Raw genomic sequence first — 18,261 nt, forward strand, 5'->3', positions numbered from 1 at the left:
CCCTTTCTAGCACCTCGACTATGGTATGTTTGTTTGTCTGTTATGGTAGGCTTCACAACGGCTTTTTAAATGCAAACACAAAACCTTCCCTGGACATTTTTTACTTGTCTGTAAAGGAATGCCCGCTTCCAAAGCGGGGCTAACGTCCATCACTAGGCAGCCAGAACTGTCAATCAAATAACATTGAGCTTCAGTGCCCAGCCTGCCTGCCTTCTGCCCGTGCACAGACCAATCTCTCCTTAACAAGTACTTTAAAGTTTGTGATATACAGTGGGATTGGCGTGGGATGGGGGGGGGGGGATCAATAGGTGTCTTTTGACCATTTCTTTGGATTCTAACTCATTGTTAGAAAAAATGGAAATGGAATGGAAATGGCTAATTTGGGTGCTACCAATTAGCTTATTTTCTCAGATATCAAATTATATTTCAACAAAATGTTGATCTGTTTCTAACTACAGAGAGGATTTCAGAACAATCTGACATGGTGAGTGTCACAATCCTCTTTCTTGTGCTTTTTGAGGTGGAACAACCCAAGCATGGTTACTAATTTTAGGCCTAAACTATACTCTGCCATACTCTCCTGGGTTCCCACGTGTTAGAGACACATTCAGGGTAACTCTGTAGGTGAAAAGAACTGCACTGCAGGTAACACTTTACGTTCGCCCATCTACCTGTGTAGTAATGCTGTATTTATGACAGTAACAGCATAGCACTTCAGCATGGATACTAAAGTACTATGCTGTTACTATGCTGCTACAGCTGTGGTGTGTACTACTTGATCTGTATACTATTGGTGTGTCGCCTGTTACAGTTATCAGAGAGCTTACAAAGATGTAAGAGGGAGAGGCGGTTGCTCAAAAAGGCATTTTACTGGCATCACTTCCTGTAGTATCTCTATTGGGCGCCTCTTACACCCTGTTCTCATCCTTTTTCTCATCAATCGTCCCTGCTCCAGTTACAGTGAAATATTGTGTTGGAAAAGTGTTAAGCGAACCATCTTTCCATTGACAGTGTGATTCTGGCTCTCTGGCTCTCTTCCCCTTATTTGACATAACTAGGGCTTTTTGGGTGCATGCTGACACCAGACCAATCTTGTGGGACGTGTGCTGAACACCACTTTTTAACAGGCTATTTATGAACAGGTCTTAACTGCTGGCATCATAAGGCCTTTTAGTTAGCCCATCTCGACACAGAGTCGTTAAGACAATAGGACAACTTTTATGTGCAACAGCCCTCAGCGCCAGAGGAACAAGGTGACAGAGCTGATGCTGCAGGGGCATCTTTAATACAGAGGCTTAATAAGAGGCAGACAGACAGTGGTGCCTTGTAGTCGTCCAGCCCAGCCAGCCTCGTGTTTTGCCCTAATGGCACCCTATTCCCTAAGTAGTGCACCACTTTTAACCAGGGCCCATAAGGCTCCGGTCAGAAGTAGTGCACTATATCAGGAAATAGGGTGCCAATTAGGGTGCCGTTTAGGACGCAAACCCGGCATAAAGCAGAGGAGGAATACAGTAAGTTGACTGGAGGAGAGCAGAGCAAGAGATGATGAAAAATTCATGAGTGCTCTCCAGTTCCATCCCATGCGACCTTGTGGCTGACAGTGAGTCAGGGCTGAGTGCTCAGAGAGGAGGGAGGTCAGGGGCTAAGGCACAGACACACACGTACACTAATACCCCCTCACTCACGCACACACAAATTGCACATGAACGCACTCACACACACATCTGTGGACAGGACAGGGAATAAGGGGGGGGGATCTGAAGGAGGAGAACAATAAAACAGGAGACTGTTCGAGCTTTCCCTTGAAATGACTAACTCTCTCATATCCATTTTCATTTTCTCATTATATCATGGCTATTACCCCCGGAGACTCCTGCAGACAGATATAGACACTGGCGTCAGAGGGGGTCTCAAAAGCAATGTCTTCATCACAAGGCAAAACAACAGAACATTGAGACTGCTTTGTCTCCTCACCACTCCTTTCAATCCCTTGTTCTTGGCAGAGAGAGAGGTGGATAGAAGGACGGAGGGTTGAAGGAGTGGTTTCCCTATGGGCATGTGTAAGCGCCAGTCCGAACCGAGAGAAAGTCAATAGAAAATCCTCCAATAGTAATGCTCTGGTTTACATGCTTTCCTTCCCTGTGGACTCCTGATGTGGAGTGGTGTTTGAGAGTGTAATATCTCTCTCTCTGACACACATACGCACGCACGTGCAGCACCACACACACACACTAGCCGGCTCCTCTCCCTGCTTAACTCTGCCATTGTAGGCCCTTATCACGCAGGCAGCCACTTGGGACCCAGCCATCCAACAATCATCCTCACATTACTGCTATGAGTAGCTAATTTGACTTTTTCAGGTGGCAGCGCCGTACTTGACCCCCATGTAATTAGTTACCACCGACTCCCTGAGCCCGCCAATTAACCACTGACATTTAGGGTTGCACACTTTCGAAACGTTCCGTGGGAATTAACGGGAATATATGGGAATTAACAGAAATATATGCAAATTAATATTAACACCGTTTGAAGGTAGATGTTTTTTGCATTGCATATATTTACCATATCATATGGAGAGAGAAACATAAACATATAACTTTTTACCTAGACATAATTGCAAATTATTAAATCCTTCCCATATACATTTTTTAAAGTATTTAGTTACGAATTGAACTTGAATCAAATGAGTTGACTCTTCACATGGGATGACTTCACTGAACAACAAAAGAAAGTAAATATTGAATGATCCTCAATGATCCATCACATCTCCCAAAAACGTTTTAAAAGTACATCTGTAAAATGATAGTCTAGAAACTAAAGGGGAACGAGGCTCAGATCCACAAAGTCCCTTCCACCAGGTGGCTGATGAGATGTTGGCACGACTGCCATATCAAACATGATGACAACACCACCCCAACAGGTGTTGCTGAGCAGCTTCAATGTGGTGCTCTTATTCTTCTCACTTTGCTTGGTGAGGTAGATTGCTGCTATAACTTGATGACCCTTCACATACCTAACCATTTGCTTGGCTCTCTCCATTGTTTTCAGTGCCATGGTGTCCTTAAGGAGCAGAGTCAATGCATGAGCAGCACAGCCAATAGGTGTGATGTGAGCGTAGGACTCCTCCACTTTAGACCAAGCAGCCTTCATGTTCACAGCATTGTCTGTCACCAGTGCAAATACCTTCTAAGGTCCAAGGACATTGATGACAGCCTTCAGCTCATATGCATTGTAGAGACCGGCGTGTCTGTTGTCCCTTGTGTCTGTGCTCTTGTAGAATACTGGTTGAGGGGTGGAGATGATGTAGTTAATTATTCTTTGCCCACGAACATTCGCCACCCATCAGAGATGATTGCAATACAGTCTGCTTTCTCTATGATTTGCTTGACCTTAACTTGAACTCTGCTGAACTCTGCGTCTAGCAAATGAGTAGATAAAGCATGTCTGGTTGGAGGGGTGTATGCTGGGTGAAGAACATTCAGAAATCTCTTCCAATACACATTGCCGGTGAGCATCAGAGGTCAGCCAGTTGCATATACAGCTCAAGCAAGACATTCATCAGCATTTCTCTGACTACGTTCCTCCATTATGTCAAAAAAGCTTCTGATTCCAGGAGCACCATGAGCTGTTGCTATTGATAAAGTGTCTGATTCAACCTTTGTATGCTATTTATGTCAGTTGTCTTATAGGGAGATAAATCTACAGGGATGCAAACTAGTGAGGGCCCAAAAAGGTGCCACTTTTTTTTTGTTGCACTGAAACATGCAAAAACATCCCTGCTAGTGGGAAATGCAGGTTATAACTAATTATACAACAAAGAATATGATCTACACAGGTATTCGCAAACTGGCATTCCCAAAGGGGTACACACAATGCCGTTGGGGGTACTCCAAATACTAAGTAGTAAGACATGTATAAAAGCAACAGGTACCATTAATAAGAAGGGGCTAGAAGCTACAGAGTGGCTAGGACAGGCAAGCCCCATACTATTGTGGAGGACTTAATTCTTCCTGCTGCCACGGATATGGCTGGTACAATGCTGGGGGGAAAGGCCCAAAAAACTACACAGACAATACCTTCATTAAACACCACTGCTTCAACGACATATCAGTGACATGGCAGGAGATGTTTTGAAACAATTACTACTTCACATACAAGCCAGGGAGCTCTATGCGTTACAGCTGGTTGAGTCAACAGACGTGGCGGGCCTGGCACAGCTCCTGGTATATGTCTGTTTCATTTATGGGGGGGTCAAGTAAGGAAGACATCCTCTTCTGCAAACCACTGGAAACCAGGACAACAGGAGAATATATTTTTAAAGTACAGGGCAGCTTTGTGACATCAAATGGACTTTGGTGGTCAAGATGTGTTGGTATCTGCACTGATGGCGCAAAAGCCTTGACAGGGAGACACAGTGGAGTGGTAACGCGTGTGCAAGCTGTTTTTCCCAACGCCACTTGGGTACACTGCAGCATCCACTGAGAGGCTCTTGCTGCCAAGGGAATGCCTGACAGCTTGAAAGACATTTTGGACACTACAGTGAAAATGGTTAACTTTGTTAAAGCAAGGCCCCTGAACTCTCGTGGATTTTGTGTACTTTGCAATGTTATGGGTAGCGACCATGTAACGCTTTTACAACATACAGGAGTGCGCTGGTTATCAAGGGGCAAAGTATTGACACGTTTTTTAAATTTGAAAGACAAGCTTAAAGTTTTCTTTACTGACATTATTTTCACTTGTCTGACTGCTTACATGATGACGAGTTTTTCACACGACTGGCCTATCTGGGTGATGTTTTTTCACCTGAGTGATGTGAACCTAGGATTACAGGGGCTCTCTGCAACTATATTCAATGTGCGGGACAAAACTGAGGCTATGATTAAGAAGTTTGAGCTCTTCTCTGTCTCCATTAACAAGGACAACACACAGGTATTTCCATCATTGTATGATTTTTTTGTGTGCAAATGAACTCAAGCTTACAGACAATGTCAAATGTGATAAAGCGAAGCACCTGAGTGAGTTGGGTGCGCAATCAAGCAGGTACTTCCCCTAAACGGATGACAAACAACTGGATTCGTTATCCCTTTCATGCCCTGCCTCCAGTCCACTTACCGATATCTGAACAAGACAGCCTCATCAAAATTGCAACAAGAGGTTCTGTGAAAATGTTATTTAATCAGAAGCTACTGGCAGATTTCTGGATTAGGCTGCGCTCAGAGTATCCTGCCTTGGCAAATCGCACTGTTAAGACGCCCTTTGCAACCACGTACCTATGTGAGAGTGGATTCTCGGCCCTCACTAGCATGAAAACTAAATACAGGCACAGACTGTGAGTGGGAAATTATTTAAGACTGAGACTCTCTCTAATACAACCCAATATTGCAGCATCATGTGCATCCTTTCAAGCACACCCTTCTCATTAACCTGTGGTCAGTTATTCACAATTGTCGATGAAAAAATAAGGTTTGATATGTAAGATGGCTAAAAATGATAGATTATCTGTGCCTTGGTCCCATAAGAGCTCTTTGTCACTTCCCACGGGTTGTGACAAAAACGCACACTCATTCTTACTTTTAATAAATGTATTGTATAGTGTTTGTGTGGCAGGCTTACAATGATGGCAAAAAAACAACATTTGAGAGTGCGCTGTCCCCGGTGCTGGAAGGGGTACGCAGCTGGAGGTTGAATGTTTGACGGGGTACGGGACTATAAAAAGTTTGGGAACCACTGATCTACATGATCAGTCTCTGTGTGTAAAATAAAAAGTGGTTAATGTGAACTTAACTTACAGCTAAAAAATGTAAAGAAATAAATTCAATGTTATTTGTTGCCTAGACATTACTGCAAATGACACTCAAGTCTTGAGAAAAAAAACAGTTTGCCATAACCACCTTTATAATAGAATGCTTGTGACCACACACATCTAAATATTGCTCTTGGGGAAAAAACATCTTAAAGTACAAATAGAATGAAACAAACAACAATTATATTTTTGCTCTATTATAGTGGCCACTATAGTAGACATCAATTAAGTGCACAAGGCTACATGTGTGCAAAAATAACGTTACATGAGTAAAACATGTAATAGCACCCGCTCACTCACACACAAGTGTCACTGTCAAGTTCAACAGAACAAGCTATATCTTTACATTTACATTACATTTAAGTCATTTAGCAGACGCTCTTATCCAGAGCGACTTACAAATTGGTGCATTCACCCTATGACATCCAGTGGAACAGTCACTTTACAATAGTGCATCTAAAACTTAAGGGGGGGGTGAGAGGGATTACTTATCCTATCCTAGGTATTCCTTAAAGAGGTGGGGTTTCAGGTGTCTCCGGAAGGTGGTGATTGACTCCGCTGTCCTGGCGTCGTGAGGGAGTTTGTTCCACCATTGGGGGGCCAGGGCAGCGAACAGTTTTGACTGGGCTGAGCGGGAGCTGTACTTCCTCAGTGGTAGGGAGGCGAGCAGGCCAGAGGTGGATGAACGCAGTGCCCTTGTTTGGGTGTAGGGCCTGATCAGAGCCTGGAGGTACTGAGGTGCCGTTCTTTGGGCTACACAGCACATTATTAGCTTGTACACTTTCTGCCTTTGTACGCATAATTGATCTCTTTCAGGCAGAGAGTATACCTGGCCTACCCTCTTTTTATCCACTGTATTGAAAAAGTGAGAAAGAGGGAGAGTGTGTGGTGTTCCTTTCAACTCTATAGTGGCATCCAGCATAAGCCAGGCCCAGCTCCAGCTACACTTGATCCCTGAATCCACAAGCAATGCCTCATTTTCACCTAATTGTCTCATTCTGAAAATTAACCACAGACTGTGGAAGGAAAACAACAGTTCACAGATAGTAGTTAGTTTGTTAGCTAGTTTCTCACAGATTGCCGGGGTCCAGTAAGCAACTAACACTTTATAACTTGAGGAACGGCAAGGAGTCCTATACGCTACCAGTTGATACTATAGTGAATTGGTTAGGATTACTAATGTTAGCTCATCTGATGTTGTAGCATTAGCTAGCCATCGTTTAGCAGTCTGACTTTATTAGCCAGCTAATTTTCACACCATAAACTCAATTATTTGATCAGTTAAGTTGGCTAATGTTGCCCAACATTTCTCTGGCTAGCTAACAGAGAATTCAATCCAGCTAGCGAGACACTTAACAATTCCAAACAATACTTGTTCCTCCACACTTTCTCCCCTCACCTCAAACTTTCATTCAGGGGATGTACTGCTTATCGTTCAGGGGATGTGCTGCTGTAACTGGCAAACTGCCTTTCCACTCTCCGCTGTCTTTCCAGAGCGCACGCTGATGCTGTAACTAGCAAATTGGTTGTCTATTCTCTCTTCAGTCGCATGATGCATTCTGTTGTTATGTGAACAATTGGCTAAGCCATGGATACAGCCAGGATTGCTCCAAACGCACATCCCTCATTCGCTTATAGCCAGTAGTATGTCCCCTCTCCCAAACTTTTCTCATTGGATCTACACGAATCACGTCGGTCACCTAGTTTGGATTCAAAATGCAGAATTTCGCCAAAAGGTGACTAGTTTGCATCCCGGAATCTAGAAAAAAAATACCTGAACAGGGCATCTCTACCTTGCACAAATACAGCATTGTCTGTCACACTCACTTGCTCAGCAAACTGCAGACTGGAACGATGTTGCAAATTCGCTAGGAAGAGCGCAAGCTCAAACCAGACAGACACATTTCTCAAATTGATGTATTAAACGATTGGCGGTCGATTTTTTAACATTTTCACGGCCATTATGTGGTTGTTGTTCCCTTGGGTTAGCGCTGGAGGGCACCCTTGCCTTGTTACCCTAATTATTACTTATTGGTTTCACCTGGTTTTGATTACTTTCTTAGTTCACCTGGTTGCCTTGCTAATTAAGTTCCTCTGTTGCTTGTATCTGTGCTTAGTTCTTATTTTTAGTGCACTCTTGTGCTGTTGCCTTGTTTTTGTCAAGACTTTAAGTAAAGAGGTGAATTTACCTTTACCTCTGCTTGCTGTGTTTCTCTGTGACTTGGTTCAAGTTTGTACAAAGATCACCGCAACACATTGGTTTTCCATAATTGTCAGTATAGGATTAGAAAATGACCAGTCCCCTTACCTACCCCTCTTAAAAACAGCACTATTTAGGCCTCTCACATCATGCTAAAATCTGATGGCTACAGTTGGCAACTATTTGGTTGTAACCCCTAAGCTTTTTTCAAGCTTACCCTATCAGGTATGCTTTCCATCTTCAATCTCAGAGGCCTCGCTATATTTCCCATCTAGAGTTTACAAAATCCTTGAGAGTTCATGGACAAGAGGGGGGAAATAAAGGAATAGGCCTATCCACTTGAGTGGATATAAAATATATTAAACTAGGCGGCAAAGATGGGGTGAGCAGGTGGTCTAAGCTGGTTGCCGTGGCTACATCACAAATAGAACCCTATTCCTGATTAGGGATGTGACAAATACAAAAAATATATATTAGCGTTTAAAAACAGCCATTTTATTTTCACTGTTTATTTAAAAGATACATGAATCCACAATGCAGATATGGTTCTGCATATGACAGCTAGGGAGCAATGCAGTTCCATCTACCAAAGTCATGGCTATCAGACAGAGCTCACCTTACTGCTCTCCCCCAACCCCAGAAGTTGGGGCGGCCGGTAGCCTAATGGTTAGAGCGTTGGGCCATTAACCGAAAGGTTGCTGGATCGAATCCCTGAGCTGACAAGGTAAAACATCTGTTGTTCTGCCCCTGAACACGGCAGTTGTTCCCCGGTAAGCTGTCAATGTAAATAAGAATTTGTTCAATTTAAATAAATGAAAAACCATTGACATCAACACTGTGATTTTCAAAACTCCGCCCCTTCTTTCTTGTGAAGAGCTGCTGCCAGCGATGGTTTGGATCTCAGCATTTCTCCCTTTCAAATGGTGAAGCATTACACTTGTACCGCCACTGTAGCTCAATTCCAGCTCACAAAGTTTGCACCTTTTCATTTAAACTTCTCAAAGTATTGCCTTACAGGACTTCGCTGCTGTCGCCTCCCTGCCTCAGTCTTTGCCATTGTTGCAACTGTTAATGCGGAGCACTTTATATCTGTGGCTAGGGTTGCAAAATTTGGGGAACATTCAATAAATTCCCTGGTTTTCCCAAAATCCCAGTTGACGACTTCTAGAAATCAGGAGAGATAATAAGCAGAGAATCCAGAATCCGCCAACCAAGATTTCTGGAAATTAGTGCACTATGGAGTAGGGTGCCTTTACGTCACAGGTCAGAGTGGAGTCCCAAGCACCCATGTCATCTAAAGTACAGACACCGATTCCTTAATAGTGTACTCTAAAAGTGTAAAAAACCTTTTATAAAATCCCATAACCATACACATCTAGATTAGCCTGTACATTAATTCATTCAACACAAATGTAGAGATATTACAGCACCAATTATGTTGAGATTTGTTAAGGATTAGTCAATCCTGTAAATTCCCATCAGAAATGGATAATAGTCTCTGTGACCGTGAGATGTAACACTTTACTGTCATCATCACAGGTTTTATTAGACATACTGAAACGACAAGACTGAAATTACTGCTGCAATGACTGGTTAAAATTGTGCAGTAGCACATGTATTAAATATGACAAGGAAATATTATGCAGGAAAACAAAAATGAAAGCCTCTAAAACCAGCCACTCCTGATAAACAATCAGGCAGAAGAAAACGTCAACTACTGTTATGTCTTTAGACTCTTTATCAGACAGAATAAACACAGATGCTGTCCTTAGGGAACTGCTTCGACTGCTTTGTCAATTTCTCTAAAAGCCTTTATATTCCAGCAGTAGCGATCTGCTAATAAGGTCTCCCTCCGTTACCCTCTCAGGCTAACCAACCAGACCGCCCTCAATAACACACATGCAGCATATGGTTCGACATGAGCAGTGACGAGCCTGCTGCTTTTATGAGTGGGGGACATCCCTCTTTCTGCCTATCCCTCCTCCACGTCAGATCATGACTCAATAATCCTCACAAATCTTCTCTCACTCTCTCTATTATCCTAGTGGTTTACGTCGGCCAATTAGCCATCTGCCACCCTGGTGGCGCGGTGCAGTATAGACTGAGCCTGGTGCTTCTGGCTGGCTGGCTGGCTGGCCGCCCGAGGGGAGAGGGGACGGGGAGAGAGGGTTCAGTATACACCCATTGTTCCGGGTGACAGTGGGGGCATCGGAGACCCCCCCCAGGCCAGTCAGTCAGTGTGGTACCACTACCAGGAGGAGGGGGTTGCCCGGCGATGCAGTATCCAGGCCAGGGCTAGTCACGGTGGGGTGGAACCTGCCTGTCTGTCGGTCTGCCTCTCAGACTGCAGGGACACCATGACTCCATTCAGTTAGCGGTGTTTCATTCCCTTTCACAGATTCTCTTTCATGTGCCAAGATCACAACACCCTGGCCTGCATTGTTTATGTTTGGTCAGAGCAGATGTGCCGTTTTGTAAGTAGGTCTATACGGTCTCAATTGTCAATGCATGACCTGGCAAAATAGGCACTGCACTGAGGTAGACTACACATTAAATTACCATTGTAACAATCATGTAATAATGATCTGTTACTTTTAATTGTATGGGCCTATTACCAAGGGGGAAATGAAGTGAAAACATAACAAAGCAAAGCGAGCCGTGTGAATTAACGTAAATATTTGTCCTGACACTGGGGAGCCAATTACACCGAGGTGTTTTTATGTGATGTTTTACGTGCATGTGATGCGCCACGCATGAATCAGGTGACTAAATGCATGGAGTGCCTCATCTGCAGTGCCATGACATTACCCAACAAAGTGGAGCTATCCAAATCAAATCAAATGTTATTGATCACATACACATATTTAGCAGATGTTATTGCAGGTGTAGCAAAATGCTTGTGTTCCTAGCTCCGACAGTGCAGTAGTATCTAACAATTCACAACAATACAAACAAATCTAAAAGTAAAATAATGGAATTAAGTATAAGTATTAGATTGAGCAATGAGACTGGCATTGACTAAAATACAGTAGAATAAAATATAGTATATACATATGAGATGAGTAAAGCAGTACGTAAACATTATTAAAAGTGACTAGTGTTCCATTACTAAGGTGGCCAGTGATTCCAAGTCTATGTATACAGGACAGCAGCCTCTAAGGTGCAGGGCGGCATAACGGTCAACCTTAGCTTTTAAATTAAGTGAAAAAGCATCGCCCTCACCAAACTCAGCTCAGATAATAAGCATCAGAACGTAAGCCTAACCGTCCAGTCCAGGCAGCCTTTATGTCATTGAGAGCATCCCAAATGGCAGCCTATTCCCTACATAGGTAGTGCAATATATAGGGAATCGGGTGCCATTTGGGACGCAAGCACTGGCTCCCTGAGGGAGCAGGTCCTATATCACATGGTGAAGTGGAAAATGAAAAAGGTCCTGGGGGCACCAGGGTCAACCAGCTGCCCTAGCAGATTTGAGCAAGCTGTGTGACTACACACACACACACACACACACTACACCCCACTCTCATATTTAGCACCAACACACTGGCCAGGGCTTTTAACAATGAATAGAGCTAACCCTCTACAGCGCCCAATAGCCACTAAGGAACTGAGTAAATATAATTTGGGTTTTATAACACAAATACAAAATGTAGGTCTAGTTGTGTTATCAATTAATTTGGTTAATAAGCCTACTTCATATTCACAATGTCGGGAAGGTCCAATCAGCTAAAGTAGCCCCTTTCAACCCAGCTGCTCTGGGGGGTTTTTCTCAGCTTGACTTATTTCTGGCAGACTGAAATGCTAAAGCAAATCAAATACTAATCCACGAGTTTGCCTCTGTCAATCTTCAGAAATTATTATCCGGACTGATGATGGCCCTCGCTCTGCTAGGGAACTACTTAAAAGCCAAGAGCAGCAGACAAAATTACCCAGCAAAGTGATTGCCATGGCTACCAATTACATATAATCAAAAAGGCAGACGGAGGGAGAAATACAGTTCTACACAGCCCTCTGATTACTTTGTGAGCCTGAAGAGGAAAAGACCTATGTCATGTACACAAGAAAATGCTTCGACTCGGAATCCACTTTACAAAGAGGGGTGAATTAAAGTTCGCATTCGAGGTTAATCTACCTCTAAGCTCCGAATAAGCAGGCCTGGAGTCTCCTGTGAGGCCCGGGACATAAACCCACTTCAAGTGCTCTTTCAGCCGGCCGTTGTGAATGGATTACTACTCATTCAGCCACATAATGTCTTTCTCTCGCACGGTAAACACCCACTCCTGGTTGGTGTTGTGGTTGAGTGGGACCGGGCAAGGGGCCTTTCATGGTTTATGGTCTCTCCCCCTGCCTGCCTGCCTGCCCCCAGGGTAGGGCCTGCCATGTTGTATCAATACAACTATCAATGATAGATCGTAGATGGAGAAACAGGAGCAGATGTTCTCTTTTGGTCTCCACTGTACCACCACAGCAAAGTCATATTCCTCGCCAGTGGCTTTTACAGATCTCGCCATCTGGGAGTCATTTCAAATCCATCTTAATGTAGAAGAAGAAAAAGCCAGCGCTGCTGTAGTGTGGTTCTGCAGACCTTGACACCAAAGGCAGAATGTATCTGGGCCCGGGGTGCCACTTTTCCCCCAGCTTGTGTTTTGTCCCACTTCCTGGTTCTTATCTGCTCTCCACCTACAGTGGAGGATGCCTGATAGATTATGCTCCAGTTACAATGAGGATGCTTTGCATAAAAACAGTAAGAGCCTTTCCAGTATGACCTCCCTCTGAGGAAAGAGGAAGGCAGCTCCTACTCTCATTCTAACTGACTTACAAAAACGGAGGGAACACAGTCAGACAGCCACAACTAAAAGAATATGGCACCCTATTCCCTTTATAGTGCATTACTTCACCCTATTCCACTACCTTTGACCAGTGTATTCCCTATAGTGCACTACATTTGACCAAAGCCAAGGCCCTGGAAAAACTTTGTGCATTATTTAGGGAATAGGGAACCATTTGGGATGTAGACCTACTCTCTTGCCCGGCCTTAATGAACGCTTATCCCTCTAATTAAGCTGTAAATGGAGATACATATCTACTTCGTAGTGGGTGCGTGGCGGCAGAGCTGGGTGTGATTCCCATGCACTAGACTAGAGTGAGATGGAGTGGCAGGGTGTGTCCCCCCTTCTCCAGTAGAGCAGGCAGAATGTGTGCGACACACACACACGGCAGACTGCTCAGGGATATACACTTTGTGTAGAGGCGCTAAACATGAGCAGTGTCAGACGGCTAGGGTTGTCCCTGAGAAACTGCCTTTCCACTGTGATGGGAGTCCCCCACTGACGGATACAGGCACCCATTAAGCAGTCTAGGGTGTGTATACTCTACTTTATGAATGGCATAATATCATCTTCACTTCCCCTGATGCCAAGTGTTTACTAACACATACTGTATCTCTCTCTCTTTGTGTGTGTGTGTGTGTGTGTGTGTGTGTGTGTGTGTGTGTGTGTGTGTGTGTGTGTGTGTGTGTGTGTGTGTGTGTGTGTGTGTGTGTGTGTGTGTGTGTGTGTGTGTGTGTGTGTGTGTGTGTGTGTGTGTCATTCGTTCACGGTCCTGCAATAAGAGTGTAAGGGGGTAAATATCCAACAAAAGCAAGTGTCCTTTATACACTTTCCACCCCCAATACAGCCTAATTGAACATTCATATACAACATATGACATAATTTTACAGATTTCCTCAATTCAATGCATACAGAGTGTAAATGAATACCAATGACTGTGAAAACCACACTCTTTGGACTGGTAACTAAGCCGAGGAACTCACAGAAACCAAGTGTGGCTATGAATGAGATGGATTTGCCATAGGTTCAACACAATAGCCTACCCCAAACAACACTGGATGTCTCAAAACGTTTCACTTCAGAGGGAAATGGTTTCAAATACTGTACTTTCATCCTACCGGTTTTGAAAAACGCATCCGTATCGGAATCATTTGGACCCTCCTCGGCTCCTTCAGCTGAATTCATGTTTTCTCCTTGAGGATGTCAGAGACAATGTAGCGCAAAATATATCCAGTGATTACTATAACCAAATCAGTGCACGAGCTTCTTCATGTTCTTGAGTTCTTTGTCACAGCTGTTCGCTTTCCAGTCGTAGGTTCCCGTCCTTGTTACAAGCTCCAAGGAGCAGGGCTGTATTTTGCGCTCTATTGTTTAAAACTCTACCTCCTCCTCTCGCAGCCCCGGCGCCACAAAAGGAAGCCAAGGCGCGTGTGACACAATTGAAGATACCGTAAGATTGAAAAATGGGTTGTTCTACTGGCAAAACAACGGATGTATTATAAACGCCACACGTCTTGAGTATAATACAGCGGAGCAGATGTAGCCTACAAAGACAAGGCATCAGCATGTGGTTGCATTAGAACGGTTTCTTGGCAGTTAATTCTAGTGATGTCACGAAATCTGCATAATGGTACTGGTCTGGCTATATCAAAAAAAGCATCAACATGATTTTACATCTGTACGTTTTCAGGAAAAAAAACGCATAATAGCAGGCTAATATTCCAACAAATTAATTGTATTCTTATTGATTGTAAAATCCACTAATCGCGCAGATACAAGCAGTATCATCAGGGGTGTATTCCTAACAATAGCTCAGAATCGGACCCCTCCGCACCCTCCTCCGCCCCTAAACACACGCCCCCTAAACAAACCCCTTTCCCTAAAACAGGTAATTGCTGGTGAGTAAAGTGCTCGCTGTAGAGAAAGTTTACACAAGATGCCATGTAATTAAATGTATCTACTTTCTACAAACCTATGTTTTTTTAGCGGGGACAATCACAAAATTAAAAATCACCCTGCTAAGGATGACTAGAAAAAAACGATTTGTTAATCGATTGGACAACCCCTCTCGCTCCCTTCATCCCATGAGTTAACAAGACCACGTCCTGCTATTCAAATGCACCATTATTGGGTCCCGCTGATGCCCTCTATCGAGATATATGTCATAATAGGCCTAATTAGGAGGAAATTCGATATGGGAGTACATGGGAACAATCCCAAAAGTAATTCTATGACATTTAGTAGCCTGATTCTTGTCAGCAGTTTCCGGTGGATTTGAATTAAGTATTTGTGTAGCTTTCCCCAAACATGAAAGAAGATTAAAGTTAAGGTTCGCTGTTGATATTTCATTAGGCTTATTAAAATCATAAATGGATCGCATTCAATGTGGCACTGTGATCACGCTGTTGTCTGTCAGCTCGATAGAAAGCTAAACATTACCCTCTAGTGGTAGCCTGGTGTTTTCTGTTGACCACCAACAACGTGAGACAGCGCAATTAAACCTAAACGTCACAAGAACGTCACGCTAGCGGCGTTACTTGGCTACCTACCTGGCAGGTATTCGTTTAAAAATAAACATATTAAACAGAAACGGAGAGGAGTAGGCTATACTAGATGTGTTTTCTTTCTTGGGATAGAGCTAAAGGAGTTTAAGTAAGTTTTTTTTCAATCTTATTTATTATTTATGTTGGAATTCATACCTATGTTAAAAAAAACATGCCTGTGCTCACTGGCAGAAAAACATGTTGGATTGTTACCACTAAAAGCTAATGGTTAGTCCTAAACAAAACATAAAAAATAAAAAAATTAAATGGGGCTTAATGTTACATTTTCTATCAAGGCAAACTTGAAAAACAGTGGGATGAACTTCTTGATTAAATAAAATAACCACTTGATTTACTTGGCATTTCGATAGAAAAATGTAAAAACAGCATGACAAACCAATTCATTCGGGCATCAGGATTTTTTGAATGGTGACATGGGGGCTCGAAAAATCACTATTAGGGTGCAACAAATAACAATCAAAAACATGTAACATAATTAAATTAAATAACAGCCTAATGAAATGTTATAGGGGTGTGAACATAAATTATAAGAATAATGAAAAGAAAAACGGAAAAAGTTAGCTATATAGCAAGTAGATTAAAAAACATTGATAAAATGCCTCTCTCTCTCTCTCTCTCTCTCTCTCTCTCTCCTCTCTCCTCTCTCTCAGAACACCTTTAGGACCCTTTGTGTTCCCAGACATGTCTAGGCCTAATTCAAGTGGAAGTGGATGCAGTCACACTGGAATGAGTGTTCATATTCCACAAGAGTTGCCAGACTTTTTGCTGCAGTTCACCAAAGATGCCATCAGAGCTCAGCCAGAGGATATTATTGAGTATTCCACTGCGTGAGTTCAAAAAACACTTGAAGGAGCAGATGCTTCTTTGTATTCCAGCATTTTACTGTATGCACCATATTTTATTGTAAACACACAGTGAGGAGGTTTCAAAGCCCATACTATTTCGTTTGTGTAGGTACTTCACAGCAATGGTGAAAGGACAGCCTTTTTCAGTAAAGCCAAATCCTGAAACCAAACTGGAACTGACAAATGAGATATTGGGAATTCTACATTCCCAGGTATAATATCTCAGGTCTTTTCTTGATGTATGATTTGAGTACACTTGCAGTTAACAAATTGTCATGATGCCGAATCAAGCAACACAGGTTAGGCCAACTAACCTGGAGTCCTTTTAAAATCTATCTCCCAGTTATCTGAAAGGGAGACCGTTAGAAAGTTGGAGATTGGGCTCATATGGAAAAGTTTGAATATGCCAGAGAATACCTTGAACCACATCCTTTCAATGGGAAAGTTTGGTGAAGAAATTGAATGGAATAAATTCCTTGCTTCATGCTGCAGTTATCTTGGAAAGGTAAATCATATTTACTAAATATAAATACATTCAATGTGTAATTATTTTTATGTAATTTCATTGTAGAATGTGCATCTCTCACATTACCAATGAAGTATGTCTCCCTTGAAAAAGAGGACTTCTGAGTTCAATGGGACTTCCTAGTTAAATAAAGGTTAAATTTAAAAAGTACACTATATTCAAAAGAAAGTCAACCTATTAGTCCATCTCCTGACAGAATGTCAAAGATGCCTTGACTCAGGCCTGCTACATAATGAACTGCGATTCCAACTGTAAGCCTCCAGATGCATGTGTGTCCTTTGAAACCTTCCGGTTTCTCTACACCTACCTGGCAGTTGGGAGTGAGAACATCTCACAGTCGCAGATTGACAGAGTTCTCAGCTATCTGCAAAAGAGAGCGTGAGTACAAAGCATTCATGACACCTCGATAGATAGGGTTTGAAGATGATAAATTATTCCTTTATTTTCTCTGTATCCTGTTTTGTTTCTCACAGGATCTCGAACAACGGTGTGGTAAAAGTATCAGACTTCATCAACAATCGCAAATTGCGTCTGGATCCAACTAACTGATTCATCTTTACAGGCTGTCAATCAGGTCCCATTGTAGTGGAAATAAATATGATTATATTTAACTTAGACTCGAAGTAGTATTTTTTTCTGCTTTACATTGACTGCTAAAACATTTGATCTTACAAGTTTTCTTTTATATCGCTTTGGTACTATTTTCACAAGTATGTGGTAAATCTTCACAACTCTTAGTACAAAACTGGTCTCACTTGTAACACAGCCAGTCTTTCAGTCAAAACCTGTCATTGTGCATTCACTTAGATTGTAAACATCTCTCACCACACAACCATTGATTTTGAAATTTAATGATAACATTGGTTTAATGATCAATCCACAATATAATGATATATTGTCAATTTAGTCGTTTTAACTGTCAGTTAATCCAATAGTAAATAATGCAAGATACGCGTTTCAGAACACTTAGACATGCTGAAAGGAATATTCTACATAATATCTATCCAATTTTGTAATCAAAGGTGTGATCAAATGAAGTCATCCTCTAAAATAATTCATGCAAACAAAAATGTTTCTCATATAACTGCAACATAGGTGCACTGTGTGTAATCAAATGTAACAAAAAATCAGATTAATGAAAATAACACAATGTTTTGCACGCACTCATTTGCATCAAGCCTGTCTTGAGCATTTGGCCATAAATTCTCATCCATATCACAGTGAATGTCCTCATTGTTCATGCACCGCAGGAAAAACCTTTTGGCATAGCGAATCCAAGCTTGACATTGGCCTCATCCATGGCCAGAAAGATGGTGGCATGCTCATGGGATGGTGATCGTACATGTTCCACCTTCATGCTGGAAAAATAATTCCTCAATATGGTTGAGAAAATGAGAGTACTGGGCAGGTATAGGGCCACAAATCAGGGATGGACCCGAAACCATGCCTTTATGGTGGATCCTGACATTGACAATGACATAGGTGACCCCTTGA

The 18,261-nt window shown here is 42.6% G+C and overlaps 2 protein-coding genes across 5 annotated transcripts in view; one reads left to right on the forward strand and one right to left on the reverse strand.

Annotated features, from left to right (window-relative positions):
- LOC124042050 (kalirin-like) overlaps positions 1–14,551 on the reverse strand; it is a 297,232-nt gene extending 282,681 nt beyond the window's left edge. Inside the window, exon 1 of one of the 3 annotated variants that reach the window (XM_046360354.1) lies at positions 13,951–14,551. In XM_046360354.1, the coding sequence (XP_046216310.1) occupies positions 13,951–14,017 (67 nt within the window). In that variant the 5' untranslated portion in view covers positions 14,018–14,551. The remainder of the gene's footprint in view (positions 1–13,950) is intronic. The other 2 variants (XM_046360336.1, XM_046360344.1) reach the window with 2 other exon arrangements.
- A 795-nt stretch (positions 14,552–15,346) lies between these two features.
- LOC124016279 (ropporin-1-like) lies at positions 15,347–17,378 on the forward strand. 2 transcript variants are annotated; one of them, XM_046331858.1, is made up of 6 exons: positions 15,347–15,484; positions 16,047–16,223; positions 16,351–16,453; positions 16,585–16,746; positions 16,964–17,145; positions 17,241–17,378. In XM_046331858.1, exons 2-6 carry the CDS (start codon positions 16,078–16,080, stop codon positions 17,314–17,316), a joined length of 669 nt encoding a protein of 222 aa, XP_046187814.1. In that variant the 5' UTR covers positions 15,347–15,484; positions 16,047–16,077; the 3' UTR covers positions 17,317–17,378. The 2 variants fall into 2 exon arrangements, with proteins under 2 accessions (XP_046187814.1, XP_046187881.1); XM_046331925.1 differs by having other exon boundaries at positions 17,024–17,145.
- The last annotated feature ends 883 nt before the right edge of the window (positions 17,379–18,261 follow it).

Source organism: Oncorhynchus gorbuscha, linkage group LG01, assembly GCF_021184085.1.
Source record: "Oncorhynchus gorbuscha isolate QuinsamMale2020 ecotype Even-year linkage group LG01, OgorEven_v1.0, whole genome shotgun sequence".
In the NCBI taxonomy this organism is placed as follows: domain Eukaryota; kingdom Metazoa; phylum Chordata; class Actinopteri; order Salmoniformes; family Salmonidae; genus Oncorhynchus; species Oncorhynchus gorbuscha.

Excerpts from the sequence above, each read along its gene's own strand:
- LOC124016279 (XM_046331858.1), top strand. The coding sequence starts at position 16,078 with ATGTCTAGGCCTAATTCAAGTGGAAGTGGATGCAGTCACACTGGAATG. Across the intron at positions 16,454-16,584 it reads TGGGAATTCTACATTCCCAG|TTATCTGAAAGGGAGACCGT; the intron begins GTATAATATCTC and ends TCTATCTCCCAG. Across the intron at positions 16,747-16,963 it reads GCTGCAGTTATCTTGGAAAG|AATGTCAAAGATGCCTTGAC; the intron begins GTAAATCATATT and ends ATCTCCTGACAG.